This window comes from Drosophila hydei, unplaced genomic scaffold, assembly GCF_003285905.1.
Source record: "Drosophila hydei strain 15085-1641.00,03,60 unplaced genomic scaffold, DhydRS2 tig00000063-arrow-pilon, whole genome shotgun sequence".
In the NCBI taxonomy this organism is placed as follows: Eukaryota; Metazoa; Arthropoda; class Insecta; order Diptera; family Drosophilidae; genus Drosophila; species Drosophila hydei.
Window position 1 is genome coordinate 3,966,497 of NW_022045657.1, and position 27,349 is coordinate 3,993,845.

The following is a 27,349-nucleotide window of genomic DNA, read 5'->3' on the forward strand; positions in this document are numbered from 1 at the left end:
TGGCCTCTGCCCGCTGACTGCGCAAATTGTAAGTTTCATTGATTTTCGTCACACACTTGGACTGTGGGGCTTCTTTATCCGTATCCTTGGCACGAGAGCAGGCCATGGCTGCATTTTTAATGCGCATTGCAGTCTGCCCGCCTCGGGCAAATATTTAATAAAATTTTATTGTAAATGCACCTGCACCACATGCAACTGACCTATGGATTAAAGCTGTGATTAAATTACTGTTTAAAATATCTCTCCGTTGTTTCTCCGATATATTAATACGGAAACGAGCAAGGGTAGTACAATTAATTTTAGATATATTCCAAGCTGATCAATAAATAGAAGCAACAAATTGATGTCCTAAAAACCGTTGCCAACTATTTGAATTTCGCCAATGCTCTGCGTTCCATCAGCGCCGTGTTGGCGGCACGTAGGGTAAAGTGGTAGACAAACTCAATGGCGCTCAGGATGCTGGCGCCGAGAAAGAGGCCCAGAATGCCACCAATGGAGACGACCACGTCGAGCTTGGATCGCAGTACTTGACGACGATATTGATCCGTGGGCCACACAGGCATCACAAGGGTTACATTAGTGTCCCTGGCTTTTCTCTTTGTGCTAAGAGATTAAAAAACATAAACGTTATGTTTATGCAGGGAAAAAATAAAGAACTCACCTAATTTGATCTTCATAAATTGACTTTAGGTCTCCCTCGGTGCAGGAGGGCAAGCAATGGCAATGCAACGTCGGCGAATCGATGCGAAACAGCCTTTTCACATCCTGCTTGACCATAGAAGCACTTTCCAAGCATAAGTAGCCGTTGAAGTCACAATCCGGGTAGCGATCAGTTTTATATGGACTCATATTGTAGACGGAGCAGTTGCACAGCTCCATTTGGTAGAGCCTGGTGCAGTCGCTGATGCAGGCACTAAAGCTGTATGCCTTGTACATGCTCCATTGCATCACCTCGTCGGGAAAGTAGCAGTCCCGTGCTGCTATCGGGATATCCTTCATGCTGGGATCATTCACCATGGCCTCCTTGTGGAACTGCAGAGTCTTATGCTGTCCCTCCAGCACAATCACGTCCACCGTTGGCAGCGGTATATTCGGAACGTCCTCCTCGTTAAGCACACTTACCAGAGCGGCGCGTGACAGATGCAGGTTCATTTCCGGATGACTGCTTCGATCCAAAATAGCCGGAAACCAATGATTCGAACCGGGATGGTTGTTCTGCAACGAGTTGAACAGGAAGCATCGACCAAAAGGTGTGATCATCGGCAGAAAGTAGTTGCAGCAATCGAAAACCTCATCCGCCAATTTACAATTTAGAAACAGATCCGAGCAATTGAAACCGAACTGTAAGAAAACTGTCTGAAATATTCTCTAAAGATTCAACAAATTTTTCAATGTACCTTTAACGATAATTCCCGGTAGTTCGACTTGGGGCACTTGGCACATTGCTCACAATCTTCGTACGGTTTACAGCGAATAAACATACCTGTGGTATACTGATACGGAAACAGTACAAAGGACAAATACGACTCCACCTCCCAGTTGTAGGGACTGTTCAGATCTGTGCCCAGGCTGAAAGAAATTTGAGATATACGCTTTCGCCTGTTTGTTGTTAATTGGATTACCTTTCTACATATTCCTCGACATTTCGTGGAAAATCGGTTTTGAAGCGCAATTCGCAAACGCTGATCGATGGAAACTTTACCTTGGCAAATGGCGAAAGACTTTCGTGAACAATGCTCACAGCGCGTGAAGTGAAGTCACGCTGATATTGATTGATCAGATAGTATACCCCTGCGGTCGAGACGATTATGCAAAGCAGCCAAAAAATGCGTTCGGTAAAGTGTAAGCTGTAACCAAATTAAACAATATATATAAGTGTTGCACCAACCATGACCTACTTATGATTTGCTATATAGGAAAAACCCGCCAGACTGCAAGTCTGACAGTATTCCGTCAATACATCCACGAATCTCCAGCCAGCCGCCCTCCAATCGCGTTTAATTTGGGGCTTTTCCTGCTTCATCGCCAAACAATAGTACCAAGCGTCGATCGCCAGCTAACTGACTGGCGCAGTCATGTTGTGGCTTTTATATACATTTTAATTTTCCTCCATTTTGCTGGGCCTCTGTTTGTGTTGCGGTGGCTTAATTGCATGTACGGCTGCTTGTTTCAGCCATTGGCCTTGGTTTCCGTCTCCGCCTCCTTCTCTGCCTCTGACTCTAGCTCCGGCTATCGCTCTCACCCTGTCTCGATGGCGCTCACTTTGAACGGAGTCGGTTGGGTTCGCTGCACGGGAAAAGCTCTTAATTGGTATTTGCTTTGTGCAGGTGTCGCAATAAGGACTTAAGTCTACGCCCACACAACAAGCACACTTGCGTAAATATATATGACTGCATATGTATATATGCAAGCACTCAAAGCACGTAAAATTGTTAATTTAAAGCGGCTAAGTGGGCTACAGTCAGGCGGCACATGCGTCAACTATTAATTTAGCAATGCGAATTACAAAATTAATTTAAATTTAAAACAAAATACTAATTTAAATCACAATTCGCAATAAATCACAATTCAAAAGTAGATAATTAAAAAATATTTATACTTAATATCAATTTTATAATTTAAATACTTAAATAATAAATGAATAAATATGCAGTTATGTATACTTGTAGGTTTCATTGAAATATTTCAAAATATCAATATTAATTATATAACAAAATATTAAAAAATAAATATTATAAAATTCACTTTTAAAATAAACATTTCTAACTTAAAAAAAAATTAAATAATGGTCAACCTCTTTTAACCAACACGAAGGCAATTCAAGTACAACTAATCAAGCTAATACACACGTCTTACACATCGTTACCTGCATTTATTATTACTATTAAAATTCCTCACAAACACGTGCATATTTTCAGGCACATACTAGGTTAAAGTGTATGTGAATTTGCTGCCACCTGTGCCAGGCTTTGGGCCATAATTCGTAAAGTTTTTAACGCCAGCAGCGACTGAAAACTCCTGCTCGATTACAGCCGCCAGCCAGGTGGGTTGGCAATCAGGTAGCGCAGTAGCTGCGCCACCGAATGCACCAAGTTATTAGACAAAACGAGTGAATAAGCGACCCATTCGCCACAAATACCCAGGCCCACACACCCACTGGGACACAAACTTGAAACTCAAACACTCAACGTGGCGCATGCATTAAATGTAGTCAACATGTTTTTGGTGCTTAGAACTCGACGCTAAATTTGAATTATGCAATTACGACTCATTTACGTTGTTTGCAGCCTGGTGGAAAACACTTAAAAACAATTAGAGTGCTTATTGAAATTTGAAACATTGCAGCACTGCCTCTCTGACAGCGTGCCGCACGCCACACGCAACATGCAACGTGTCCCATGCAAAACTAATGCAAACGCTTTAATTATTTATGCGCCCAAACATGACGTTAAATTGTTTTTGATAATCACACTGATGCAATAGAATTCAGCCAACAGCGACAGACCATTTTCACCTTTGCCTCAATGAGAAACAAAAAACGTTTAAAGGAATTCATTGCAATTCAGTGGTAATTGGCAGACTTTTAATTTATTGCCCTACGAGCCAAGAGTATTTATAAAAATATCGGCGTTGCGTGCAGAAAATTGTAAACATATTTCGAATTGATGAAAAGGTAAGGCTTTATAAGTCTTATTTAAATTTATTTAAAATTATTATTTAACTTATTTTAAGCTTGCATCTTAAATTGAGTTTTATTTATATATTAACTGTTGCATTTAAGCCACGTTAATAGCCTCAGCCTTTAAAATCATTTATTTGTCTGCATAAAAATCGACATCTGACAGTCTACGCAATAAAACATTCACACTTAATCATATCACATAAACGAAAAATGGGTTGTACCCGCACTCAATGAAACCAAAACACTTATCACTCATGCGACCCTCCCTATATAGCCAAAGATCATTTTTTTATTTTATTTGCGCACTCGAAGTAACAGGTTTATTTTTCTGGGAGTGCGACAAAAGTCGCGTTGAATGCGAATAAAGCTGTTAAATATTTTTTCATTTGCTTACTTTGCTGAGGTTTTGTTTTTGCATATTGTTCCAAGTGCCAAAAATGGAAAACGAGACATTTAAATAAAAGCAAAAGTCCAAATATTCATATAACAATAAATAAAACTAAAATAAATAAAATGCAACAAATTAAGATGTATTTTTTATTTTTTTTCAAATGCAAATTGAGCATCACAAAAGCAAACATTAAATACCTCGAGTTGCCTGGAGTAAATATATACTCTTATAAAATATTGAATTTTGAATAGTGTATACTTTTAATTGAACAAAATGTATTTAATTATTTATAAAATTTCTCTATCGAAATATGAAAGGTTTGCTTGAAAGTAATTAAATTCGATTGTTACTTAAAAAAATCTATTTAAAACTGGCTTTTTTTGTACTGTTGATATTTGAAGCTGAAACATGTCTGAATTTTTCTATAAATAAATATTTTTACATTTATAACAATTTTAATACGCGTCCTATAACATTACAAAAGCCGAGAATACCCCTAAAAAATTGTTCACAATTTCAGTTATTCGCTTAACAATTTGATGGGCAAAAGTATTTTGAGTTTTCTGAATTTGTTGGCTATGGAAACGAGTTAGTTCGATTGTTGGTCTCTTTGTTGTTGTGACCGCAAATGCTGCCAGAGAAGAGTTGAGAGCTGAGAGTTTGGCTGTACATATTTGCTGGCCTGATGGGGACACATTTTTGGCTTTTGTTTTTAAATCAGTTTCTATGTCGTTTATTTGCATATGGAAGCCCGATGCGTGGCAGCAGCAATTTCGCAGGTGTATCGATAAAATGTCAAGCCGCAACCAACAGCGACAACAACAGACGACAAGGCAATTTAAATACTAACATGTGTTCAAACGGAGTCAGCCAACGGGCAAGTGAAACTAAATGGAATGAGTGGTGAGCTGGAGTAGTAGTCGAGGGGCTGCGGTTGCTGATGTCGACACACAATTAACTTGAAAATACTCCAAGCCATGTTAAGTGTCAATTAGTTGGCATCAGCTAAGCGCCATGCATAAAAAATTAACCAAAATGTAATCAAGAAATATTATTTACATTTTACACAACAACGCGAGATATTTGATTATTTTCAGAGAGTTTGGGATAAAGTATCAAGCCCAGCATGGATTGAAATAGTTATTAGCTAGAAGTTCAAGGCCTTAAGCCGCAACTTTAGCAAATATTTAACATTCACATGTGCCAGCAGCGTATTCAAAATAGTTTCACAAAACTGAAAAACTAAAGTTTGCCAACATTTCGTCTAATAAATGAAATTGATTTTGCCCAGCCGCACTAACCAAAACGGGGTAGCCGGTATAAACAAAATCGAGAATCAATAAAAATCAAAATGAATTAGGTAAAACATGAATGCCCAAATATATGTCGCAGCCACAAACAATAAACGTGGCTAACAAAAATGACAACAACAAAAAAGTAAAAACAGGAAAAATCGTGTTCTAGCAGCACGTTTGGTCGTCTGATCGACGAGGCAGCAGCGTTGGCTGCCAACTGTCGTTCGGCTAGGGCCATGCCCCTTGCCACTTAACCAGCCCACCTCGGCCCAACTGTCTGCCAGGCTTATGCAAACAAAATGTGGTTGTCGCTCGTGTTTTTACAGGCTTTGACAATATTGCAACGTGAAAGAACAACAAACAAATGCCGCCCTTACACCATGAAAAAAGCTCCAGCGATGAATATTTGTTAGGGCCTGCTGCTATCAACGACACGTAAAATAATTGCCAGCCCAAATGCTGGAGTAGGGTTCGAACTCAGAACTACTACTACCAACTACTGCCAGCAACGGACAACTTGTTTGCATGCTGCTGCGCCCAATTGGGCTTGTGTAGTTGAAGGTATTAAAGACAAGAAAGCAACGCAGATGCAATAAAATGGCAGTAACAATGCAATAATCATAACAATAACAACTGCAAACCAAAGGCTGGCCACAATGTTGCTGCAGCAACAGCAAACGGCGGCAGCAGTGGCAACAGTTGCCAGCATCAACGATATCAACGATAAAAGTTGTAACAATTATCATTTGAAAGTGCATTGTTACAGTTGTCAGAAGCGGCGCTCAAGTGGCTGCTACGGCAGCAACATTACTAGCAGTAGCCAGCAGCAGCAGCTGAAACAATGCGAGACACGACAGCAACAGCAGCTCGTGCCGGCAACAGCCACAACAACAATAACAACAACTTGTCTACGTCAGCACTGTGAAAATTAATATGCAGAAACTGCTGCAATTGCAATTTGTTGTAAGCGCTTGAAGAAACAATGAGGATGACGCCGCCGTTGAAGAAATATTTTACATATTGTGGCATAAATTTCCATGATTATCGCTGAAGAATATCAATTAGCTGCGCGCATTTGTATGGCTGCTCCAAGCCATTGTCTAATGTGGAGCAGGCGCACATAATGAGTTATAGAATTGTCATTCACATGCGATTATATTGAATGAATTATGGCTAAGCCAACGATGCATTTTAGCGTTGCGGCTTGAATAACAAATACGCATTAGCGCATTCGATTGCCTAGTGATGGATGCGAAGTGGTTCCATGAAAAGAAAGCTAAGAAACAACTGAAGCTAAGAATTTATTAAGCTAACTCTTGAAGTTATGCATAGATTGATCCGGATTAATAAGGTTATGTTATTACATTGCTCATTATCAACAATTTGATACCATGCTGAAGTGCTTATCGTAAGCATTAAGTCCAGGTTATTTGAATTTGACTTCCAGTTGATTTTCTAGTCAGAATTTAAGCTTTTTTTGAACACATTTAGTTCACAAGCGAGTATGTAAATCATGGTAGCATTTGAAAATGAATGTCATATTGAAGCCTTTAGATGACAGATTTGCTTTGGTGCGATTGTCGCACTATTGCAGCATGATCATATTCTGGGGAAGAACAGATGCACATTGTTCATTCGGAGACGTAATCGCATTCAAATTTAAGCAGAGTTTCGAAAAAATCAGCTGCTGAAACTACTGAAACCCTAATGTTAATGCTTAACTGGACATACAATGAGTCAAAGATTTATTTCCTAGTTTTACCCGGTCTAGCTCAGGAAAGATGTTTTTGTGGTAGTTAATTCAAATAGAAAAGTTCATACAATTGTTTGTCAGCCTTGAGGAATATAGAATTATATTATGCCACAGTTATTTTGGTAAAGTCGTCAAAACAATTAAAGCAATTAACTTGATACCAAAATGTGGGTCTGTTGTGCGTTTTAATATTGCAGCCACATAAATCTTTTCATTAAAGTTCAATTAATCAAGAGCTTCCTGTCAGAGCGCATAAATCTCATGGCGCACAAAGTGCTGCAACTGTAGCAGACAACAGCTCGAGATACAATTAGCAATGCAGTCAAGGGCGCACACGCACAAGCACACACGCCCACACGCACACGCCCACTTAGCCATTCCAGTTATTTGTCACCATTTTGGGGCTGCACACACAGGCCGAGGAAATGTGCAATGTGTTGTACTTACAACGATATTTGCCACGCCTACAGCTTATAGCAAAGTGTACCGGCTGCCGCCCACACTGCAGGCTGGACAGGTAATAACAGCGTCTGCCAGCAAATGTTTACACTGGAGATGCGCGCGTGAATAGCTCGTGAGCATGAAAGTCACGCGAGCAGCTCAATTGCTAATAAAAGCAGTACTTGAGAAGGTGTCGCGAGCTCGTTCACTTCTCCAGTTTGCATCTCTGTTCGGCACGAGCAGCTGCTGTAGTCGGTCCTTTCGCTGAGCTGACCACCAAGCGTTTTCCACTCTGATTGCATTTCCAGCAAAGTTAAACAAAACTCCCAAAGGGACCGAGACCATGTCCTTGGTCAGGTGCACTGCATGCCATAGGCGTGGCTTTCGAACAATAGGCGTGGTGTTTGTGTTTCTGCTGGGCAATTAACATGCAATAAAAGCAAGCAGCAGGTAGCGTTGATAAATGTTTTGTCGCTTAACAAAAGTGCCAGGCATGCAATTAAGAAAAATAGATTTCGCAATGCCCAATTGAATTTAACTTCAGACTGATTGATAGAGAGGGCAGGAAGCTTGTGCGCACGTCTTTTGCTTGAACTTTTGCCAAAAAGGAAAAAGTTCGATCCGCTTGCACTTTGCAAACCAAATGCGGCAGTCACCACCTGAACAACTTTTTGAGTTTATGAATGGGAACTGAGTCAGCAGCAGGCGGCAACCAGCAGTCAGCAGCCAGCAGGCAGCAATCGAAGACAGTGTGGGTGGTCGCCAACTGAAAATGCAAATTAAAAAGCCAAAGCCAAAGCCAAACGCAAGTGCAAAAAAGTGTTTCACGACTTACGAGCGCATTCATTGACTGTAAATCGAAACGTGCGCCGGCCACGCCAACGCCAAAGAGCCAACTGTAACGGTGTAGCTGCGACGCCAACTGCGAGAACGACGTCAACGTCAAAGTTAACGCCAACGCCATTGACAATTACCAGCTGCTGGCCTCCTGACTACCTGACTGCCTCTTTGGCAAGGTTATGGCCCAGAGCCACGCAAATATTTGGCATGCCAAATGGCAAAAAATATCATTGCATTAAGCATACGCAATGTACGCCCAGGCAAATTTAAACAAAGGAAATTAACGAGTGTGAAAAAATAAATTGAAATATGCAGACCAAGCGGCTTACTTATGACGAATCCATAACGCACAGTAGTTATCAAATATAAATATGCAACTTACGATTTTCCTAAACTTCCTAAAATATAAATAATATTGATTGGGCAGCTTGCAATAATAAATTTAATTATATTATAATAAATCATTCATCACATATTAACTAAAATTATGATGACCATAAACCTCTTTACCTCTTTACATTAAACCTTTTTTAAATAAAAATAGTTCTCATTGAAATTATTAATATATGTTAAAATACAATATTCACAGCCCACTGTGCATAGGTGGCGTAAATATTTTGCATACAACCACCCCACAGTTTAAAATAATTGCCTTTGGGTGGCCACACACCCAGCCTCGTATCAGCCCATAAATGTTGTACTCCAGTGCGCCCCGATGGGAATCTTGAATGGCCATCGCCGCTAAATGTCACATGCATATAAGTGGAATTATGACAAGCATTTTAACGACTGCCACTGATACGAGCCTGTGGGCTGGGCGATATGGTAGCGCCGCGGCTGCCCGTAAGCCTATAAAAACCAACGCGAAATTGAAACCCAAACAACGAAGCATCAGCAGGAGCATCAGACGACGCCGCCAACCGCTGGCGAAATGAAAATGCGACAAACGCATGGCCGATGTACGTGAGATTGCGCCTCTGTTAATTGGTAAAAATTGGCCAAACTTCGCCAAGCCGAGCACAGGAAACAGGAGATAGGAGACAGAGAAAGGGGGCGACCGGGCAACTTCTCTCTGGCATGTACATAAGTATTTATGCGATAATGCGTAAATTTTAATGAAAAGCAAAAAATGAAGGCAAAAGGAAAAAAGAAAAATATTTGCTTTGCGGCCCGTAAAGTATGCTGGCGCTCGAGCAGGGACATCCTTAGCGCGTCTGTGCGCAATCGCCTGAAAGTTGATTTAATGAAGATTTCACAAAATGGCGTCGCCGTCAAGTGTCTGACATGAGGAAATCTGCGAATTTATGTGGCACGCACGTGCGTTGCGGTCTATTCATGCGGCTGCGCCATCCAGCGTTGCTTTAATTGACTGATTCTGTTGAGAAGTTGAAGTCAAAGTCAAGTGAAATGAATTGTAAAACTACCATAAGAATAAACGAAATGCATAGCTAAATAAACTATATCTAAAGCTCCAGTTGCATAGATTTTGAAAATTGCTTATTTCGTCGGTGTGCAGCTTTCCTATCAATGTACAGCTGCAACTTCTCGGGCGGCTTGAAGATAGTGCTGTAAAATGGAATATTATATTAAAGATAAAATGGCACACTTCGGAAGCCGAAGAATAAATACCCTTTTCATATATTCTACATTATGTTTTGTTGTCAAAAATAATATGTTACGGTCGGCATAAATTAAAACGGATCGACGGACATAAGAACATCGAAACAACTTAATGCTCTCTGCCAGGATAATGTCAGCAATATATGTATGCTTATACTCACTCGCAATTGCCGCAAATCGGAATGTACTTGCAAAAGACTGCAGGGGATAAATGAGTCATGAGTAACAGCAAAGATTTAGCTTCAAGGAAGACTACTCACTCGCCATGCAGCTGCTGCAGGCAAATCCAATTTCGATGAGCTTGTTGTGGCAGAAGCAAACAGCGCGTAGATCCGCTTGGGGCTGCTTCGGGTAATTTATATGGTGACGTGCCTTAGGCGACATTAGGAACAGGCAGAGCAGGTTCATGCCGAGAGCCTCAAAGTCGCTAGTGCCAAAGTAAAAGCCGCCGGTTATGTCCGCTGCATGCCGCAACATGTACGACGAATCCAGCTCCAGGGCGCACACATCGATGACCACGCCTGTTTTGGCAGCGGCCTGAAAGACATTCATGTGCTTATTAGCCAACTGAATCGACGGCTCCATGGAGCCGCTGACAATCAGTATGCGTCCGTTGAGCTGCATGACTTTGGAAGCCTCACGCTTACAGCGACTCAAATAGCTTAGGGCCATGCCCACGGTGCCAGGAAGTAGAGCAGTCACCATCTGTTTGTTTGCCTGTCTAGCTTCGCGAGCCATCCGGTGCATATCCTGGGTCAGTAGATTACACAGCCTCAACTTGGTGAGACTCTCCACAATGGCAAACTGCTCCATCTGCGAGTCACAGCAGTTCAGTTTGTCGAACGACTCTTCGGGATAAATTAAATTACTGTAAACGATTGGCCATTAGACCGTCCAACCTCACTCGATCTCTTCGACTTACACGGCATGGCTAGAACAGGCAAGTATGACCAAATCATTATCATTGCGTTGCAGCAGATGCGCATTGCCCAAAACGATGAGAAAGCAAACTACTTTGCCGAACAACTCAACATCACGTCTCACATAGTTCTGATTGGCATCATGATCGATGATTATTACCAGAACATCCTTCTCCGACAATCCTGTTTAGCTGTAGTACTTCTTAGCTGCACAGTGCAGCAATATATGTGTAGCTCACCTGTCTTTTTACCCAAGCATTGTTGACATGGCTGCAGCTCAACCCCCTCCGGCTCAACAGAACTTTGATGTTTCCTTTTTTTCAAGGGTAAATTCGGCAGCTTAAACTGACTGGAACTCATTTTACAAAACAGACTTTGACCGACTCAAATAATAACTTGCTTTCTCAGTTGACAGACTTAATCAGTTGTGTGAGTGTTGGGTAATACCCACAAATCAATGTAGGCTAAGTACTTCTCTCGATTCAATTTTATATTCATGCTCATTATATTACACATATTCAATTAAGATGCTTCACTATTTATGGAAAGTTCTTGTTGTTAGATTTCATCGTTTTAAATGATAAGCACTTAACCACGGCGTGCTGGTTTATTAGCATATGCTGTGGATCGTCGCATGAACACCTCATCTGCATGTGCCTATAATCACAATTGAACAATGCATTGTTACAACATGACCACACACAAGCATTTTCGCGCCTGGGCATGGCACAACAAACACCCGAAACAACAAAACAAACGACAAAGAAACAGCGTTGCATAATTATGCAATTTGGTTATGAGTTGCTTTGGCCAGCAGCCAGTCAGGCGGCTAGGCAGGCAGTCCAAGCTGTGGTTAGTGGCGTCGATTTTTGGCGATTTAACGGCTGATTTGGCTTTTTTACTCGATTGGCTCAAATCCTTTTTTAGGCAAATTAACCGCGAGAGAAAAAAAGAAGTTATGAACAGTTGAAACAAAAATAGAAACACAAGACAAGACAACACGACGCAAAATTATGAACGTGATTAATTCATAGATGGTGGCGCTTAGCCATTGTTTTTGGCCATGTTAAATGCACTGCACGATCCACGATGCGGGGTCCAGCCAACCACGAGGGGCCAACCATGTCGAGCTGGCCTGAGGTTGACATCCACCAACTGAACTCTAGCCAAAAGCTAAATATGATTATGTGCGCTCGATTTAATCTCAGTCGATTTATAAGCACCGCCACCCACCCCCAACCCAGGCGCAAGACGTTGCCATACACGTCGACTAACTGCGGCTTTTTTCCACTTTTTTTTTGATAATTTTTTATTGATTTTTACAAACGACAACGCAATAGCCCAGTCAGCCAACATATGTGACCAGTTGCTGTGGCTGCCAAGCACATTAAAAATGAAGAGATTTTCCTTGAAAATTATGCCACCATACATGTGTTCTTGTGTGTGTGTGTGTATGTGTATTATTTTGGTCAAAACGACTTTGTGCTCAAAATTGGAAACCAAAATCGTAAAAAAATGCCACGCAGCAACAGCGTGAGTAAGTCAGACAGACACCCACTTTTCTGATACTCGCACTCGCACTCGCACTCGCATTCGCACTCGCTCTTCAGGCGGCTGCTGCTAGTAGTTGGCGGATTACGAGTTGCCACGGAGCCACAGCTGGAAGTAGTCAACGGGCAGGCGGACAGGCGGACAGGCTGACTACAGTCGACTACAACAGCAGCAGCAATAACAACGTTAACGATGACAAAAAATTGGCTACTTAATTTGGTAATAACAATAATTACGCCTGACTGACTAAACGCTGACCAGCAGCATCATTGCCCGTCTAGCCAAGACCAGCTTAAGCTTTACTAAGAAAAAAAGAGCGACAATTTGATATTGCCGTTAAGAGCAGCCAATTGACGGTTCAATGAATGCTCAGAGTTTTGGCAGCAAGGCAAGTGTGAAGGGTCCTCAAGTAGCTAATCCGCTATAAATTAACAATTTTCTAATATGGTCTAGACTTAGACTATTCGGATAGTTTTAATTGATTGTAGATGTAGGAAAATTGAATTAGACTTCTGACTATAAGAATAAAGAGAACGGAATCATAGTTTAAATATATGCATTTACTATAGCGTTACAGTTGACATTGTGTTATCTAAGTGACTCAGATGATAAGAAAACTGAACATTGATCGTTGCTTTTAAATATATTTTTAACTAACTTTGAAATTTCTGGATCTCTTTGCGGCTTTCAACTTGACTTTAACCATCAGATTTTTCATTCTTCATCATGAAATGATGAAAGAAAGAGTGATCTTAGAGTATTGGTTAGTCAACTAGCTAGCTGGGGAAATATATACAATCTTGTGCGCACACGCTCATTTCAATTAAAACGTTTAAAGATAATCAATTAATAATTTTTAAGCTACTGTGACAACGTTGTCTCTGTTGCTGCTGCTGCTGCTACTGCCACGCTACAGTCGGCTCTGCTGACTCAGAGCCATGCTCAATTAGGTGCAAAGACATTTTGAGCCGCCACCGAGTTGTTGCGAAGATTTACAGTAGATTTATTGGCCAGACGCTTGGGCCAGTGCGAGCAGCAAGTGGTTAGCAGTGTCTGGCCTAATTGGCGCTTGAATATTGATACTGCTGAGCTGGACTGAGCGGCCGCTTGAGTCACACTCACATGAACATCCAGAGCAGTCACATTGAAGCCACTCTGATCCAATCGACATAGAGACTGCACATTGGCGCTGTCTGATATTTATCGAACTTAACGATGCTGACTATTTTTGGTAAATTTTTCAAATTCGAGACTCATAATTCGTGCGATAATTTACACAAAATTAGGCAAGTGTCTCGCCAGCGATCCTTTTAAAGCATTCGCCACAACAGTTCAGAAAAATTCAGTTTCAATAAAAAACAAACAACAAAAGAGCAGATAGTAAAAAACGGATCACTCGTTGCGTTTCCCACGCCAATTAGAATTATCAACGTATGAGTGATATTTTCTTTGCAAGCGCAAAATAATTGGACAGTGCCGCAGGAAAAACAAAAAAAAAAAAAAAGCGGGCGAAACATTTTGAAAATTGTGTTTTTAAAATTCAATTTATGCTCTGCAAATTGCCCCCGCAAAGCTATTCGCTTATAATTTTCATCACAAAAGTTGGCCAAGCTAGCAGATAGCACGAATACACATAGATTGGCAACGCTGCTGCGTATAATTTGTGCTAACAAAACTTTTGCCATAAAATGTGCGTGTGAAAGCCATAAAAAAGAGAAGCTGGCCGAGCTCTACAGCGCTCTTCACTGCGGCTAAAATATAATTAATGTGCGGCAAGTTTATCCAGCGCTTTTCTTTTCTCCTTATGACCCTGTCCAGATTGCGCTCTAATCTGCAGCTATCGAAAAGTAAGTATTTTAAATGAAAAGCCTGCTCAGCCTCCGCCGCAAAGAAAGCAATTAAAACTCCAATTATAATATCATTAAGCTGCGGTCAACAATTAAGAAGTGATAAACGCCAAAGGTGCAGCCAATATAAGAAACATAAATTAAGAAGAAGTTTTCTAAATAACACAAAGATTAACAATGGCAAATTAATGAACTCATAAATCCCCACAAAGCTGTATATAAATCAAAAGTAAATTTGATCTAGGGTTAATTTTAAAGTGCTTCTCGTAATATATATATGTTGGCAAACTTACTTGTTTAGTAATTGTAAACATATGTATAATTAATAATAGATACTCTTGAACAATATAACAAGGCAGTTAACGATGACAGACTCCTCCCATTGTAGTGAGAATATATATAAATTTCTAGTCTAAAGCTTTTGTGAATTAGATGTTGTCTGTCCTTATACGTACAGAATGGCGGACATGGCTAGATCGACTAAGATCGCCGTCTGCTTCTGCCTGTTTCATACAATTTACCCTAAATTCGCTTTCACTGAGTTCCAGGTATAAATGCAAGATATTACTGAATGATTTTAATTTGAACCATTTAAAAAGGGAACTGAAACTTTTCTTCAAGACACTTAGTATTTGTTGCTGGTAAATAAACTTTTTCCATAAAATATTTTGCAAAATTTATATTTCTATTCGTCGAATCCACATGCCTTAGGTGTAGCTGTCAGTTTAACTGCAGCTTAACCTAGTGGCTAGGTTCAGATTATAAAATTTGTTGTTTGTTGACTAGTATTCATAGGAACCTAAATTTTGCGTAACGGAATGACAACATTCTTCTTCTATCCGAATAGGGAAGTGCAGGAGGAATTGGCCTGCACGGCAAAGGCTCTTGTTGCACCCGGCAAGGGAATTATTTCCGCAGACGAATCAATATCGACAATGTCCAAGCGATTCCAAACGGTTGGTGTTGAGAATACTGAAGAGAATCGTCGACTGTATCGGCAGCTGCTCTTCACAACGGACCCAAAGATATCAGAGAATGTTTCTGGTGTCCTCATGTTTCACGAGACCCTTTACCAGAAGACCGACAACGGGCTTTCCTTTGCCGATGTTCTGCGCAAGAAAGGCATCATTCCAGGCATTAAGGTAGACAAGAATTCAGTGCCACTTTTCTGCTCCATGGACGAGTACACCACCCAGGGACTAGATGACCTACACTTGCGCTGTGCTCAGTATAAAAAGGATGGCTGCGACTTTGCCAAATGGCGTTGTGTAATTAAGATTGATAAGAATACGCCGTCCTATCAGGCCATCATGGAGAATGCCAACGTCCTGGCCCGGTATGCGACCATCTGCCAGTCGCAGCGTATCGTGCCCATTGTGGAGCCCGAGGTGCTAATGGTTGGAGACCACGACTTGGATCGTTGTCAAAAGGTCACAGAAGTCGTGCTGGCTGCCGTCTACAAGGCTATGAGTGATCATCACGTCTATTTAGAGGGCTCAATACTCAGCCCCAGCATGGTGACTGCCGGCCAGAACAGCAATAAGAACAATACGCCCGGCGAAATCGGAATGGCTACCATATTGGCTATGCGACGAACTGTTCCACCTGCCGTGCCCGGTAAGAGCTCACTAGGTATCTGAATGAAATAAACTCTCGTTCAATATTAGTTTTAACCTGCAGGTATAATGTTCTTATCGGGCGGCATGTCCGAGGAGGAAGCCTCCATTAACCTGAATGCCGTCAACAATGTGCCTCTGTGCAAGCCATGGGCGCTGAGCTTTGCCTTTGGACGCGCTTTGCAGGCCTCGGCCTTGCGCTCCTGGGGCGGCAGAAAGGATAACGTTCTCGCAGCCCAAAATGAACTTATTAAACGCGCCAAGGTAAGGCTTAATCAGCTCTTTACTTTACAACTTAATCCAGTATCATTCGCTATCAGAGCAAATTAGTATAAATACAATCACTTAGGCAGGCACATGCTACAATAATTTGCTTAACATTTTTAATTATTCAACAGGCTCACAGCTTGGCCAGCATTGGCAAGTATATACCTGGATCCACTGAAGGCGCAGCGGGTGGCGAAAGATTGTTGGTCGATGCATATGAAACATGAGCTCCTGCAAGGATAATACAGAGGCACGCGCTGCTAGCAGCATCCCCTCTAGTCATGACGTTACCATTTATAATTGACAAAGTAAATATGTACAAATATATATGTGCATTCAACAGCATTTCAATGCAACTGCCCCACTGTGGCATCGATGACTGCCACTTGGCCGCAGGCCACATGTTCGATACTCGATGCTCGACGTCAGCGGGCAACAACTCGAAATATTGTTAACAAGCGTGCAAAAGAGCAAAGAGTAGTTGTGGCAGCACCAGCAGCGCAACACGACTTCTGTTAACTGCAAAGTGTCGCATTAATCCGCGGAGATTACCAGACGCAGCCACATGGCCAACACGCAGCCAGCGTCGTGCGGCGTTGCTGCACTGTAGCTTAATTAACGCAAAAGCATGCCAAAAGCCAAGCCGAGTCGGGCCGACCCGCCAAACCGTGAGTGGCTGTGAGCATGTGAACCAGCTGGTCAAGTATTCAGCTTAATCAGCCGCTTCACGCATCCGAAAGCGTGTGTATTTGAGAGTGTGTGTTTGGCAGCTTGGCTTTGCGCTCTGGCACTGCCTCTGGCTATGGCTCTGGCGGCAGTGTCATGTTGCTGGCAAATTAGTCAGACCCACATGCCCCCTCTGGCCTGAGTGGGGGGTTAGCAATAATTAAAATTAAAGCACTGACTAAGTTATAGCCAACTCGTACTACGCCCCGCTTCGTCCTTCCACCACTGCCTCATAACAGACACGCACAATTTTATTCATACACTGCTCCTCGGGCAGGGTATCAACGACATTATACTACAATATTAATATATACACGTAAATTATTAATAAAAATAAAAATCAATAATTTTCTTTAATAAAATTATGAATAAATGTTTCAAACTGTTTGAGGAAAATTAAAATGTAGTCGAAATCAAATATGCTCATTAATAAAGGTACATAGCGGTATATATTCTGGTATATTGTATTATATATGCATATATATATAGATATGTATATATACATTATATCATCTCTTACAATAAATTTTTCTTTTAGCCATCATTTCCTACGATTATATTTTAATATTCATTATAAATATATAATGATATATATATAATATATAAAGGACATCGCATAGTCGACGTTAAACGCTCACGTTCTTGCTCTTTCACCTGCTACTTGCAACCTGTGCGACAACTGAGTTTTGTGGTTAATCCAATCGCCGTTCCCAATCAGGCAGACGTGAGCAGCATGTCATGTTAATTGCGTCGCCCTATATACAAGTGTGTAACTGTGTCTGTGTGCGTATGTATGAGAGTGTAAATTGCCATTATGCTCATGTTTCCTTAATATGTAGCACATAGTCAACTGAGCAGTAAGCAGCACGCAACGCGTCAAGCCAATTAAAGGCAAATTAAAGCAGCCGTTTTTAATGATATGCAGCGCTTTGAATTACCCCCATACACCCCCGCACTGATCTAGCTTTTGACATAGAGCTCGTCAGTACTTTCAATGTAGCTTTTAAGATTTATGGGCGTGCCGCCTGCTAATGTGTCGAACACACAAAGCCCAACTCCAGCGTACTGATCAAGGCAGCCCGCAGCTCGGCTGCCGGCACGCGTTTAAAGACAAAGTTGCGAGTAGATCAAAGCAAAAATGCCGTCAACTGCGACTTGGACCTGGTTAACGAGCTTGGCCGCTTGGCTGCCAGCCATAAGTGTTCATGTTTTAAATACAAACAAATCGAGCGACAAGTGGGCGTGCAGCCCTGCCTCTACTCTTAAATTGTGACTTGAGCATAATTAGAAATTTCCGGCTGGACCATGGCGCCACAGTTCTGACGCAGAGTCGCGGCAATTGGGCGGCACAAATCAGTCAGCTGTCAAACGCTTGTTGATTAATTCGGTGTTAATAAACGCTTGGCCACAAATCCTGTACCAGACGCTATCCCACAGCCTAGCCACGTCCACCAATTAATGTACCATTGCGCATTGGCCAAAATGCCGAGACCAACTGCCGGGCCAAACTTGGTCATAGAGCGTGAAAACGTTTTGCGGCAGCTGAGGATGCGCCTTGTGTTAATTGAAAGTTCGACTGACCATATAAGCGAGGTAGCCAAAACTGACTCCCGCCACACAGACATACACAGACACACGCACAGACATGAGTTCAATTTGGTTGTCGGCTGATAGCCAAAAAACTTGCTTCCAACGGCCATAAAAGGCCACACACGCGTCGCCAACTTACCTGCCTGGGAAACTGCCAACAGCAGCAGTAGCAGCAGAAGCAGCAACGGCGGCAGCAGCAGAGGCAACATCAGCAGCTGACGCCAACTGCGGCGCTTTCCATGTGCCATATCATTTGCCCAAAGTAAGAGGTGTTTAAAATGCTAATTTGGACAATAGCAAATGGCAGGCCACCAACTAAACGTAGTTCAGCTGTCGCCGAGGCAAGCCAAGTTTCATTTTTGTCATAGTCTGACGTAATAAAGTACTGACAGAGACCTTTAAATATAGCTTACACCTAGACTGAAAGATATTTTGATACTGAAGTCAACATAATTTTATAAGATTTCATTGATGTCTTCTGTAAAGCTTTAACAATTGAACAACTTTCAGAATCACAACTAAATCATTTTCCAAACCTTAAGAGGAATTTAATGAAAATATAATATAATAATATAAGTATAATATATAATAAGTAAATGGTGAGATTTTGATTTCGGCTCTCTTTTCCTTAATAATTGAATCCCTGGTAACTCGACTTCCCATATATAAATTCTAGTATTTATTTTAAATACCATTTCCTTAAACTTACTCTTTACTTGTCTATTTCCCAGTCCTTACAAGCAACATTATCATTGACGTGTTCATTTATTTTTCACACCTTTCAGATATATCACATTTCTGTCACAGCAGCTTAAACCTACTCTATTCTATAGTAGCCATAAAAAACTCGCTGAGTGAAATTTTTAAAAATCTTTTTTAATATGCCAACTGAAGTTGGACGTATGTAAATAATTTTGATTGCCAGCTGCTGCCATTCCATCAACGCGCTTGGTCAGCTGTCGCCACAGCAGCTTCCTGGCCAGGCCCGGCACAACTACCAAAAATGTCAAAATGTCAATTCGAAAACGTTTAGGAAAAATCGTTTGGCTGCCCCGCCTGACTGTCAGCCAACTGCTTTTTTGTTGGCTTGAGAAATAAAAGAAACAAAGCACAAAAAATAACTGTGGCTATTGACTACGGCTAGGAATAGGCTGGCGTGCCTCGGTCCAGCAGGCAGTCACTCAGTCAGTCTGTTGTTGAGGCAGGTGGGGGCGTGGCTCTGTCGTAGTCCCGGTTTGTTTGGTCAGGTGTAGGCTCGTTTGTCTGTCACTCGTTACATTCGCTTACTTTTCCTTTATGCAAATGCCAATTCCAACTTTTTTACTTTTGCTTTGGTAAATAGGTTGTGCAATGCGCAGAAAGTGGGGCGCGCCATTGGCAGAAAGGTAGATAGGCCTTAATAACTAGCAGCTCGAATATCTCATCTCTGTGCAGCCAAGCTGCAGCTGTCATGGGGGCAGTTTGCGGAAAGACCTCACCCGTAGCGATTGCCTCAAGATGCGTCTACTTGACAATCGCACGACATTTCTGACAAATGCTGCTGACAAAAACTTCTTTTAAAATGTATTCCTATTTTTATTTTATTTTTGGTTGACAAGACGCCCATTCAGACATTGCATAGGCAAAGCATGTTGACATGTTGCAATTTTATGCAATTTTTTACAGCAGCATTGTGTGTGCTGTAGCCAAAAATACCAACAACAAAAAAGAACAACAACTACTATATAAACATATAAAAAATTGAAAAAAAAAAAAAATTAAATAAATTATAGTCGCACAGCTTTACGACAAATTCAATGAAATATTTGCATTTTAAATAATGTTAACGGGCATTATTCAATGTAAATTTTTCTTTAAATCAAACATTTTGGACAGCTGGCGCAGTTGCATCACAGCCCCTAATGGGGAGAAGTCTGCATAATTATCCAAACAGCCAGAGTGACGTATACTTAATGCCGATGGCAAAACAAATGATCTGGATATTCAAATACATCAACTATTCTTAGTCATCAAAGCTTTATATTTAAGAAAAGCAATATGTATGAAATAAGTGAAATAAAAGCGATATATATAGACAACCTAATGCATAAAAAACAGAGTAAGAAGATATATTTTCATATTATTTAATATTTAAAATAGAATATATAAATTAAAAAATTGTTAAATAATTTATATAGATATTTTTCATGTGTTACTGTATTTTTCAGTACGTCTTGTCAATTCAAGAAGTATTTGCATATGCTCTGATTCAAAGATTCTCTCAGCGGGCAGGACACAAAAATGTTGAAAATTAAAATATAAATAAAAGAAAAGTCTGCACGTACACATAAATGAAACACAGGTCGCGACTGGTGGAGGCTATAAGATCCCTCATACACACATACACACACAGACATACACACACGTTCAGCCAGTCATATACACCCGCAGCAAATAAATTCAATTTACAATGAAAAATGGCAGCGATGATGAAGATGGCGAGGCCTGGCACTGGGAACAGGTGCGGGAAAAACTTTATTAACATTTTTCGCATGCTGCACGTGCGCATTGACAACGTGGGCCGCGTATTTTACGCTTTTAATGAAGTTTCATAAATTGCGAGAATCGAACGTTAATCAAATAAGGTGTGAGAGAAATCAAAAGCCTCGTCCGTGGCGCCTTAAAAGGCCGCCGTGAAGCGCCAAACGGCAGACGCTGTCGCCACAATTGGCCGGCAGAATCTGTCAATAAATCAATTAGTGTAATATAAATCAAAAGCGTGGATATAAAGAAGTGGTCACTGGAGGGCAGCCAATGTGACACTGTGATGTTTCTATTTCTGCGGCTTTAATTAATTGCAACAAATTTATGTTGGCCTGTCAAAAAACGTGGCCAACGGACACAATTAGCCAAATGACAAAGCCAACACGACGCAACGCAACGGCCCATAACTCATGCCACACATCGTCTATGTCAAATGTGGCCACCTCTCACTCTTTCGCTGTTGTCAGCTGCGCAGCAGTGAACATTTTTGCCTCGATGGTCATAAATTCAGCGCTTCCTTTGCAGAATCCGCCAAACGCATTGCCAGCGTAGCGGCTGCGTGTGCAACGGGGCGTATGCAAAACGCCAGCAAATGAGCCAAAACGCACGCAAAGTTTATGGCAAATGACTGCGTCGTGGCCTGGAGGTCAACTGCACTGCTCTTGAAGAGCTTGAGCTTACAATCCAATCTAAAGTTTATCAGCAACACTGCTCAACATGCTTTAATGATTAGCTGCCACAAATGATATTCTTTAGCTATCCTCATTTCTTCAAGCAATAAATTTATATAATTTCTAAAATTAGTAATTCAATTTATAAACTTCAAGTTTGCTTTCTGCCCCTCAAATGAAATGAACTCTCTCATTCACTCTCTCAATTTCTCTTTGTGTTTAAATTTTCTCTATTTCGACTTCAATTGTACAGAATGCCTGCTTGTCAGTGTAATTTTTGGAAGTTTAACTTCTTTAGAAATTGTTTTCTACCCCAAATAATTTTGACATTTGACTAATGCGCCGCATTAGTTCTGCCAAAAATTTCTTAATTTAGCTTTGCTATTCCCATTGCTGCAACGGTACACGTTTCCCGACAAGAAAGCACTGCGAACTGCCTGCTTGGTGGCTTGGTGGCTGGGCTGCTGGGTGGCTGTGTGTTGGGGTGCAGGTTTTGTGGGTCTGCATGCCGAATTTATTTTGGCCACAAACCCGTGCACAAGTTTTTGAGTTTTATCTGCTCAAAATTTGTCACAGCAAATAAAAAGTTTTGCTTTTCCATTTTACGCTCCAACGTTTGCCTTACCGTTGCTGTCACAGTTTTTTTTTATTTTTCCTTCTTTTTTGTACCATTTGGTTTTTAATCCGCAGAGCAAGAAATAAAGATAAAACTTAAGCTAAAATAAGTTTCTTAACAGCGTGCAAAAAAACGAGGTGAAAAGCGAGCAGAGCCAACAACAAATTTGAAGTGCAGCACAACTGCAGAAATAATGAAATAACAGCAATGCAATTAAAAGGCAGCTGCTGCTGATTCGCTGGATTAAGGTACAACACACACACATACAGACAGAGACACTAAAACACACACAAGGCCAAAAGGTACTGAATGTCGCGATAACCTTGGGGCCAGCGAACGCGTAAAAACTTCAAGTGGCTAAGGACTATAAAACAACGTTGCCAAATTGCGTTAACGTTAATATCAACCTTTTACGAAGTTACGTAATTGCTTGTGTCAAACGCTTTTTACATGTGAGCTCTGCACCGAGACAGTGGAGAAACTCAAGGGAATAGCTTAAATTATAAAAAATCAATTTAAGGAAAACTAAGTATGGACTCTCATAATAAACAGCGAATGCATATTATGTATGTATGTTCACATATATTTAAATTATATGATTAAAGGCTAATCTGATTAGCAATCACCTTAAGGACTCATTTTATAATTCTTCCGCTCTCTTTCACTAATTTGATTTACTTAACTATGAAAGCCATTGAGCCATGGGTAAATTGCAATTGATAATATTATTCATTTATATATAAATATTTTTATATATTTATTCATTTGCAGTTAAACTTTACTTTATAGTTTGTTAGCTTTACTATCAGAAACTCAACACATTCTCATTATTGTAATCCGCAGTTGATTTAACCAAACCCCAATCGAACTATACACATTTACCAGGCTGCAAACAATATTTAAACAGAGTGCTAATGAAAGGAGAGTACCCAGGTGCCTTGAATTTAATATTTTCCACTTTGCGTTGGTTGTGCTAAATAATTCAATATTCATCAGCAGCCGCCAACAACAAAGCGTCCATTTTGCTGATATGTCGCGACTACCGATAATTTTACCAACGTAAACTTTTGAACGCACAAAACCTCATGCACAAAAACACACGGTCCTGCACACACATGTAAATACACATACTCGCACACGCACACAGCCTAGTGTAAATTGTGATACATCGTTTTTGCATTCAGGGAACACATGTTCGCTGCGGATTTAGTTGTCGCTTTTGAGCGAAGTTTTGCCACAGATTCACCCATTGCATATCACATTAAAAACATTTACGATAGATATGCGAGACAGCTAGAGTAATATGTAAATGAGAAAAGTAGACACAGAATGAAGAGGGAAAGGGAGAGACCGAGAGTAGTAGACATATGAAATCCCCCTAGGTGTTACTCATGTTATCATTTCTGCTTTTGCTCTAGCATTAAAATTATAATATAATTTCAACTACTACTGGTGCAAATAACTCAAATTAAAGTTTGTGTGCCTGCGGGGCAAAGACAAACACACATACACTCACACAAATGCATGCACATGAACACAGAGGAAAAACTCACTCTTGTTTGTAGCTTTTGAAAATGTTAAATGCACGCTCAAAACTCTCACTCACACACACGTATACCCGTCAGCCAGCCAGCTTGGGCTCCAGAAGTTTTCCACAATCAAACAAGTAAGAAAGCTCTAGTCGGGGTGCCCGACTAGGAGATACCCTGATCCCAGTCCTCTGAGTTTTTTTTAAATTTTCCGTAGTTTGTATCGAGTATTCAAAAAAAAAAAGAAAACAAATAAAAATCGACATTGCGAGACCAGGATTCGAACCCGGATTATTTGCGCAACGTGCACAAACTCTACCAACACCGCCACTTCATAACTAAAAAAAAAAATAGAACAATAAAAAACATTTCATCTCCACTGGTCTCGAACCCGGCCCAAGCTGCATACGAGCGGCGCCTCTACCAACGCAGCCACTTCCCTTCTTATGCGAGATGTTGCAAATTTGAACATAAGTAGCAGCTAATAATTCAGCACAATTCAATCGCAATTTCAATTCTTGGAATAGAAAAGAATGCACGCATTTGAATGTATGTGTGCACACGCATAGGAAAAATGCGTGCGCGTGGCGCTGCTGACATGTGCTTTTGCAAAGTGGCCAAACGTTTTGTTTAATAACTTCTGTTTTACTTAATAGATTTTAATGAAATTTTCAGCATATGATCTACATATCCTATTGGCTTGGTTGAGATGCAAACGCCTTCACATAATGGCCCTAGTTCCAACTAAACTTAAATTCTAAGAATTTGGGGGAATTTGGAGCCGGTATCCAAAATCCAACAAAAATCAAAATTGCATAAAATATACATAAGACTAAATACAAAATTTGGAAGCTCTAGCTCTTAAGACGTTCGAAATATAATTTATTTGCTGCATTTCAATAATGTTTTTATTCGATAACAATTAAATGCGAATAGTTATCGAATATTTGAAACAAACTTGACCTGCGCGTGCTATACACGGACCTACAAAAAAAATTTCAAATCTCTAGCTCTTATAGATGCTGAGATCCACGCGTTCACACATACGGACAGACGGACAGACGGACAGACGGACAGACAGACAGACGGACAGGGCTCAATCGACTCGGCTTGTCGTCCTGATCAAGAATATATATACTTTATGGGGTCTGCCACGCCTCCTTCTGCCTGTTACATACATTTGCACAAAACCATTATACCCTGATTTCCCATTTTTAATGGGATCAGGGTATAAAAATGGAATAAAGTTTAAAAAACAAATTAGCTCAGCTTAACGAAACAAACATAAATTATAGAAATTTGCTTGAATCATTATCAATCGCAGCTTTTAAATATTTCAGAAATGTTTTATTAATGACTAGAAAAAAAATATATATATATAAATATTTAAAAATTTAGGTTTTGCATTATGAAACTTATTTAAATTTTCTTAAATAAATAATAAATAATTTTTATATTATTTGGGGCTAAGTGTATTGGACGTATCTTCGCCTCATTTGTAGCATAGTGTAATTAGAAAATAAAACTTGAGATTTGTACTGAAAAGCCATTAGCGGAAATGCAAAGCATCATTATAATGGTGAATGCTTTAAGGGCAGTTTGCAAAGAGGTTCGCAACGTCAGCATCAATAAACTTTGACGCCGGCCGTAATGCTGCAGCAGTCCAAGGAGCAGCCACAACAACATCAGCAGCAACAGAGTAGAACAACCAGAAATTATGGCCACACTTTCGTTTTTTGCTGCCGGCCTGAGGACAAAGCCGAGCACGATAAGAAGCCCACCATTGCAACATTCTTGAACTGCAGCCAACAACAAAAGTAACAACGGCCAAGAAGCAAGCAAGTAGAGTCGAGGGAAGCGCAATGTGGCCCATAAACTTGCGACAACGTCTTGCAAAAGTTTCGGCCAGCATGAGCTCTGTGGGTGTTGGCTATCAGTTGGCCAAAACTTTACTGCTTACGTTCGTCATATTTGCGCGTAACTTGCAGGAACAACAGGGACAAGGTAGAGTGTGCAAGGCGCTGCTCCTATCTCAACCAACGCATACTGAAGCATGTGGCTATTGAGGCAACAACAGCGCCTGACAGTTGTCGCCCGCCACAAGGCAATGCACGTGGCAAGATGCGGTCGGTGCAGTGGCAGCACCGTGCTAGCCACTTGTGACAGTTTTAAAATTGTCCAACAAGCCACCATGGACAGCGCCGCAACAACTGACTGATAAATGTCGCTGGCCAGGCAGCAAATACTACTGCTGAAAACATTTCCTTATTTCCTGCCGGCCTGCCTGCCTGCCTGCCAACATGGCACGGAAAACTTTTAGGCCAAAGGAAACCCCGAGCGGCGGAAACATTCGGGGACCATTTCACATAATGGCCCTAGTTCCAACTAAACTTAAATTCTAAGAATTTGGGGGAATTTGGAGCCGGTATCCAAAATCCAACAAAAATCAAAATTGCATAAAATATACATAAGACTAAATACAAAATTTGGAAGCTCTAGCTCTTAAGACGTTCGAGATATAATTTATTTGCTGCATTTCAATAATGTTTTTATTCGATAACAATTAAATGCGAATAGTTATCGAATATTTGAAACAAACTTGACCTGCGCGTGCTATACACGGACCTACAAAAAAAATTTCAAATCTCTAGCTCTTATAGATGCTGAGATCCACGCGTTCACACATACGGACAGACGGACAGACGGACAGACGGACAGACAGACAGACGGACAGGGCTCAATCGACTCGGCTTGTCGTCCTGATCAAGAATATATATACTTTATGGGGTCTGCCACGCCTCCTTCTGCCTGTTACATACATTTGCACAAAACCATTATACCCTGATTTCCCATTTTTAATGGGATCAGGGTATAAAAATGGAATAAAGTTTAAAAAACAAATTAGCTCAGCTTAACGAAACAAACATAAATTATAGAAATTTGCTTGAATCATTATCAATCGCAGCTTTTAAATATTTCAGAAATGTTTTATTAATGACTAGAAAAAAAATATATATATATAAATATTTAAAAATTTAGGTTTTGCATTATGAAACTTATTTAAATTTTCTTAAATAAATAATAAATAATTTTTATATTATTTGGGGCTAAGTGTATTGGACGTATCTTCGCCTCATTTGTAGCACAGTGTAATTAGAAAATAAAACTTGAGATTTGTACTGAAAAGCCATTAGCGGAAATGCAAAGCATCATTATAATGGTGAATGCTTTAAGGGCAGTTTGCAAAGAGGTTCGCAACGTCAGCATCAATAAACTTTGACGCCGGCCGTAATGCTGCAGCAGTCCAAGGAGCAGCCACAACAACATCAGCAGCAACAGAGTAGAACAACCAGAAATTATGGCCACACTTTCGTTTTTTGCTGCCGGCCTGAGGACAAAGCCGAGCACGATAAGAAGCCCACCATTGCAACATTCTTGAACTGCAGCCAACAACAAAAGTAACAACGGCCA

The 27,349-nt window shown here is 40.7% G+C and overlaps 3 protein-coding genes across 3 annotated transcripts; 1 reads left to right on the top strand and 2 right to left on the bottom strand.

The window, feature by feature from the left end:
• Window positions 1-293: 293 nt before the first annotated feature.
• Window positions 294-2,044, bottom strand: LOC111600279 (sodium channel protein Nach). Its single transcript, XM_023316328.2, has 5 exons — window positions 1,899-2,044; window positions 1,623-1,847; window positions 1,398-1,569; window positions 662-1,341; window positions 294-603 (listed from the first exon to the last, which is right to left on the bottom strand). The coding sequence occupies exons 1-5, from the start codon at window positions 2,021-2,023 to the stop codon at window positions 366-368; spliced, it is 1,440 nt and encodes a 479-aa protein (XP_023172096.2). The 5' UTR covers window positions 2,024-2,044; the 3' UTR covers window positions 294-365.
• Window positions 2,045-9,568: 7,524 nt separating this feature from the next.
• LOC111600271 (general transcription factor IIH subunit 3-like) lies at window positions 9,569-11,360 on the bottom strand. The gene is made up of 5 exons (XM_023316319.2): window positions 11,182-11,360; window positions 10,945-11,125; window positions 10,283-10,890; window positions 10,184-10,220; window positions 9,569-9,968 (listed from the first exon to the last, which is right to left on the bottom strand). Exons 1-5 carry the CDS (start codon window positions 11,300-11,302, stop codon window positions 9,866-9,868), a joined length of 1,050 nt encoding a protein of 349 aa, XP_023172087.2. The 5' UTR covers window positions 11,303-11,360; the 3' UTR covers window positions 9,569-9,865.
• A 3,700-nt stretch (window positions 11,361-15,060) lies between these two features.
• LOC111600241 (fructose-bisphosphate aldolase) lies at window positions 15,061-16,568 on the top strand. The gene is made up of 3 exons (XM_023316276.2): window positions 15,061-15,957; window positions 16,021-16,220; window positions 16,355-16,568. Exons 1-3 carry the CDS (start codon window positions 15,159-15,161, stop codon window positions 16,448-16,450), a joined length of 1,095 nt encoding a protein of 364 aa, XP_023172044.1. The 5' UTR covers window positions 15,061-15,158; the 3' UTR covers window positions 16,451-16,568.
• The last annotated feature ends 10,781 nt before the right edge of the window (window positions 16,569-27,349 follow it).